The sequence below is a fragment of the Plectropomus leopardus genome, chromosome 17 (genome assembly GCF_008729295.1).
Source record: "Plectropomus leopardus isolate mb chromosome 17, YSFRI_Pleo_2.0, whole genome shotgun sequence".
NCBI classification, from domain to species: domain Eukaryota; kingdom Metazoa; phylum Chordata; class Actinopteri; order Perciformes; family Serranidae; genus Plectropomus; species Plectropomus leopardus.
Genome location: NC_056479.1, coordinates 29,181,161 through 29,187,445, shown reverse-complemented (window position 1 = coordinate 29,187,445; position 6,285 = coordinate 29,181,161). Strand labels below are relative to the sequence as shown.

Genomic DNA, 6,285 nt, shown 5'->3' with positions numbered 1-6,285 from the left:
GCATCATGTGACCTAGAAAAACGAGATAATTTTTGTTAAGTTTTTACTGACTATTTGAAGGCAGACTACATTTATGTGGGCATTTACGACTATAACACTTATTTTGTTGTAATTATGTATTCTTGAATTTAATAAGAACATTATCTCAATATCTTTGTCAAGAATATTGTTATCGGAAACCCTGAAATATGATATTACTTTACAGCCATATTGCCCATCTCCACTGGATATATTTCCTAACCTTAGGTGCTAACATAGGCTGTATATAAAGATGGACAACATGAGTTCACCCAAAGTGAATCGTTGGGAGTCAGTGTCGCCCCCTGGTGTTTCCCAAAGATGGTTTCTGTCACCGAAGGTAGTTCTCGTTATTCTGATGTTTGTGCAAGTGTTTGTTTATATTTTAAGTACTGATTTAATTCTACAAAAAGGGGATTTTCCGCCATGACTGACAGCTGGGACGGGACAGATGTTTTGGCAGGAGCTCCCCCACCACGGATATCGCCACTGCGCAGACTCTGGCTCCGAATGATGTCACCAGCGCACGATGGCAGCAACCTCATCCGGGATATTTTAGCTTTACTTAAACATGGTGGGGGGAAGTGGGGACTCATCATCAATCTTTTTATACAGTCTGTGGGTGCTACACACACAGCTCACAAAGACGCATTTTAGTGCCAGGTGTGAACGGGGTCGCAGACTAACCTCATGAGTAACCTCCCACCCTGTGCTGGAATGACATCAATAATCTCCTGAGATCTCCCGTTTAGAAATTCCCCTGATATAAAACACCACTACGATGGCATGGCACAGAACTGAAGCAGGACTATATCAACTATACAGCCAACACGATCACATCGTTATACCGAGAGAAGCCGAGTATATTACAGTGAAGTCTATTGCGTCTACTGTTGTGAGAGGGGGGATCGGCGTCACAGCCAGGTCACATTTACAGGTTTGAAGAGGAAATACATCAAATTCCTAACTTTTACGACCACTGAACTCAGGTGGGGACGATAACATCCAGGTGATCAGTCTACAAGGGAGAGTACAGCTGCCCTGGGTTGTCATGAGGAAAATATCTAACACCGTGGGAGGGTGGAGGAATAAAGAGAGCAGCGGCCGAGCACGCTGGGAATCAGGTCCACGCCACTCTGCGGGAGATGGCCTGTTTGAAGCACTCGGGGTCGACGTTGCCTCCGGGCCGCAGCGCCCTCTCCAGGCTCACCAGCACGTTTTGGTGGCACTCCCTGATGTTGACCGGGTACTTGGCCCTCAGGAGCTCGTAGGCGGCGATCAGCCTCATGTTTTGTTTCACCATCAGGTATTGGATGATGCACGTCGGCGCCAGAGAGAAGCCATCGCGACAGTGGACCAGGACGCGCTTCCTCTTCTCAGTGGAGGCGTCGATGCATTCGTTGATGTCCTCGAAGCAGCGCTGCTTCAGCGCAGGGCCGTCACCCAGAGCGTCCGGCACATCTCCGATGTCCACCTTGAGGCGGGACCAGCTGTGGCGGGCGCCGCGGGAGCAGGTGCACGGTATAAGGATGAGGCTGGGGCCCGGTTCTCCCGGCACACTGCTCATGTCAATGATGCTGTCAATGTTGTTGCGGCACAGGGTGCGCCCGTTGTACGCCGCATTCAGGTTGCCGACATAGATGTAGTCCGTCACCTTAGAGATGACGGGTTCAGAGTACTGGAAGTGTTCAGGGCCGCTGGGTTTGGGCTCAGGTGTATCCGGGCCCCTGGCACCTGCCGGCCCCGTGGCGGCTCTCCTGCTGTAGTTACGCAGCTTTTTCGAGCCTGAGCGGGAGGGTGGGTTGGAGTCGGACTCGGAGCTGCTGTTCCAGGGCGGAGAGAAGAGAGAAAAGCGGCTGGAGGATTTGCTCTTGTTGAGGATCTCCACTGGGCTGGACAGGCCCGAGCTGGACGCTGTGGTGGACGCTGAGGCGCAGAAGAGAGACGCTCGCTCCAGAGATCCTGTGCTGCTGGCTGCTCCCGCACTGTGGGCCTGCTCCATCTGCAACAAACACACACGCCCGACATGTACGCAACTGAGTTTCTCACGCTTCATGATCCAGTCGTGACAGTTTAATGACCCAGCAGTCAAAATGTCACAGTTATCTGAAGTTAATTATGGCACAGTTTTGCGTTCCACTTTTAGGAGCATGGAGTGAGCTCGTAAATAACTGCTTGGACAGGCGAGAAATCTTACACAGAGTTATGTCCTCCAATAACATTCAAATAAATTACCAAGGCATGTACTTTAACCCTTAGGGACTGTTTGGTGCATTTTACGTGCTTTTCATTCCTCTTATTTTGATCATTTTGGCTATTCTCATGCATATGGAAGAGTCCGCTCTGAGTCCTAGTCATAACGTCAAATATTCATTAATTTTCAGACTTTTAAACCTTTTTTTTAAACCTATTTTTGGGGCTTTAATTGCCTTTAATGGACAGGACAGTTTAAGCATGAAAGGGAGAGAGAGTGAGGGGGCGACATGCAGTAAAGGGTCGAGGCCGAAATTGAACCCGCGGTCGCTGTGGCGAGGATACAACCAGGTGCCCCAGACTTTCAGGCCTTCAAATGTCAGTTTTTTGTCAGTTTTTGTCTATTACAGCCTAGAATACATCAATAATTAACAGCAACATTAATTTTTATACTTTATCATTTAGTGTCAAATATTACACTCATACTGCTGTGCACACAAAACATGCTTTTTAAAATCAGGCTATAAAAAATATTATTTTCTGCTTTCGGTGAGTTTATTTTTTTAACCAACGTCAGTCCTAATCATAAATATCAAATATTCATTATTTTCAGAATTTGAATCCTCGAAATGCGAGGTTTTTATCATGATGTCACAATGTTTTTAGATTGAAAAAAAAAAACCAAAACTGAATTATTTTCAATATACTAGATGCAAAGTAGATTTTTTTCAACTATCACAGTCTGGGATATGTCAGTGATTAGCAGCAACACTGATTGTGACAGTGCACTCAGTAGAAATAGGACATTTTTTCTCCATATGCCAAATATGGTAAAAATGACGCAATCAGGTGCAAAACAGTAAAAATTACAAATTGCATTGCAAAAATTGCAGTTTTTAATTGGTTTCAATGGTGAATTTGTACTCCAGCGGGATTTTAAACTTTTCTATGAACTTTTTATTATGTCTATCTTTTTTTTCCAATAGTTACATGTTTTGCTCAGTTTAGTCCTGCTGAGGACCAAACAGGAGCTCAGCGACAGATGTGTTTGGACATACCTGAGCTTTGAGGTTGTTCTTCCACTCCTGTGTCTCCAGAGCTTTGAAGCGTCCGCTGCTGTCGGAGGAGACCGACATGCAGAGGGGCCGGTGAGCCCTGGGGGGGAGCTGGGGGGTAAGGGCCACGGGGACGGGCCTCCCATCGACGTGCTCGCTCCTACTCATCATCAGATTTGGACAAGAGCCTGCGTCACACAGGAAAGACAGGTCCAACATCAACAGCCAACACACAGATCATCTGTTCTTGGTGGATCAATCAGTAAAAAATGATCAGCCTTAATTTTCTACAGTTACATATAATATTTAACCCTTGCTTGTTTAGGACAACATTTTGCCAAATTTGGAAAACAGCTGTAAAAATGTATAAACTTAATTGATATTAAGCCATTTACATTACAGCGACGACACTCACTGGGCCTGACTTTATAGGTTCTTGACCCTTTGAAACTGGAGCAAACTGGCTTGTTTTCTTCAAAAAAACAAAAACAAACAGGGGAGCAACAAGCATCTTAACAAGAAATTACCCATATATTAACAAGAAATGAGTAAAAAGCTACAACAAAATTACCAGATAATAAGAGGAAAAATATTATTAAATATTGTTTTGCTTTTTTACTGTATCATAATTTTAGATATACAATTAACAGATTTTTTATACAGTTTTCTATTTTTTTGATAATATCTAATTCATTAGATAGCTCATTTTTAGATACGATTTTTTAAGTCACCTTTTATAACTTTTTTTGAGCCCCAGGGTTGTGGGACATTTCTTGCCAAGTTGCTCATTATATCTTTCATGTGTATCAGAAAGAAATCAAACCGATTTCTAGGTTTCTGAGGTTTAAATGCTTGCCCATCACACTGAATGCAGCGAAAGAAAACTGATGTCAATCCAGGTGTTAAAGTGTTCGTATAGAAAATATAGCTTAAAATATTATATTACACAAGCCAGTCATTTTAGACCTAAATCATGTCTTTACAAGTTTGGTTAAGTTGCAGCTGGAAATTACAGGTGTCTTTGTACAGCGTGAGCCACAATTAGAAACTTTTATTATCCATCAGTATCTTTCCGCTTATTATCTTTTTGGAAAGTCCCTTTGTATCTATGGCAACTGTCAAACAAACAATTATATCAAAACTCTCTATAGTTAAAGGCAGACATTTAACACCTGAGTGCACTGTTATACAACATCATCAGCAATCAAGAATTAAGTACAACAAAATGCAAATGACAGAAAATTTTATGCTCAGCTCTGTGACTTGAATGTAATACATGAGAGGCACAAGCTGGCATGAAACCATCAAGTTGGCGTCTCCCGTAAAATTATTCTTTAAAATACTCTGACACAGATCTCACAGGCCTCAGATAATGCTGAATTTAATCGCTTTATGTCTACAGCTGTCGATATGGAGACGGATTTGTCTCGATTTTTTTTTTGTGAGGACATCAACAATCCCTGTGTGCATGTTTTGAGACCATCGAAGAAAAAAAATCCTAAATCCTAGACATGTCCTAAAATCCTTAAAACATCCTAAAATTTGAGAAACTTCCTAGAATCCTAGAAACATCCCCAAATCTGAGCAATGTCCTAAAATCTGAGAAACTTCCTTAAGTCCTATTAACAACCTAAATTTTCAAAATCTGTTAAATTCCTAGAAACATCCTAAAGTCATTGAAATATCCTAGAAATGTCCTAAAACCTTTGAGATATCCTGAAATCCTAGACACATCCTAAAATCCTAGAGACATCCAGAAATCCTAGAAATGTTCTGATATCCTAGAAACATCCTAAAACTTCAATTTAGAGTCCCAAAAACCAGGAAGTTTTTATTCTGTATGCCACTTAGGCAATGGACACAGGATAATTGTACTAGGAGAACTATTATTTTGTAAGATGTGCTTTCTTGTACTATTTATTTATATTTATATTAATTGTTGTCTCAACTGCCTGTTTGCACTATTTTGTCTTGTGTATTGTACATTTGTGTTTTTAATGTTGTATAAATTTCCACTGAGGTGGACAACAAAGTCTATCTATCTTTCTATCTAAAATCCTAGAAACATTCTAGAAATCCTTGAAATGTCCTATAATCTATGAAAAAAATCTCCAATAAACGTCCTACAATCTAAGAAATGTCCTAAATTAAGTGGTTATCAGTTGTTTGTTTTTGATGCCATAGTGAATTTTACCTACCAGCACATTCTGAGCGGGTGATGGACTGAATCTGCAGTTTGTTTTGGGTTTTCAACAGGCTGTGAAGAGTTCGCACTATACCTGCGGATAGAGAGGTCACCTTGCAGTCAGCGTGCATGGAGAGATTTAGGATTATTTACATTTTGGAGAGAGGAGCATCAGTCTCACCGATTCTGCCATTCTGCTTGCAGAGCACCTTTTTATCCAGCAGTTTGTGTGCGCTCAGGTCTTTCTTCCACTCTTCCTCGGCTTCCATGTTCTGCCTCCTGCTGACAGAGGCACAAAAACCCGGCTCAGGCGGCCCGTCATCTTTGGCAAGCCGAGCGACGGTTCAGCTCCATCGGACAGACATCACTCAGCGGCTCGTAGACTCGCACTGCTGCTAGCAGAAGTTAGCCGCTAACGGGCAGGCTAACCCCAGCCCGGCTAGCTCACTGAGTGTGAGTCATGATGTCGGGCTGGAGGAGGCGCTAACTGTCGGTTATTTCTGCCCCGAGGGGAGACGTGAGGCCGCGGCGAACTGAAGCACACACACCGGAGGACGGAGCGAGCATGACGACTCAAGCAGATGTGCGTTAAATGTTAGCTGCTAGCGAGCTAACTAGCCGCCGCTGGTTAGCATAACCGCCCGCCGCTGCTCTGCGGGCACGCGGCTCACTGCGCGTGCACACCGACTACCGCCGCATCTCGAGTCCCGTTAAACACAAACACAGCGCCGGTTAACGTCGCGGAAAAATACCCCAGGACAGTTTTTATTTACCGGAGCTCCGGTGACCAGCCGTCCGGCTAGCAAACGGCTTCAGCAGCATCGCCACCGTGAG

General features: G+C 43.6%; 1 protein-coding gene across 1 annotated transcript; it reads right to left on the bottom strand.

Moving 5' to 3' along the window:
• On the bottom strand, positions 1-6,285 carry LOC121956890. The gene is made up of 4 exons (XM_042505319.1): positions 5,633-6,285; positions 5,465-5,545; positions 3,270-3,454; positions 1-2,020 (listed from the first exon to the last, which is right to left on the bottom strand). Exons 1-4 carry the CDS (start codon positions 5,718-5,720, stop codon positions 1,139-1,141), a joined length of 1,236 nt encoding a protein of 411 aa, XP_042361253.1. The 5' UTR covers positions 5,721-6,285; the 3' UTR covers positions 1-1,138.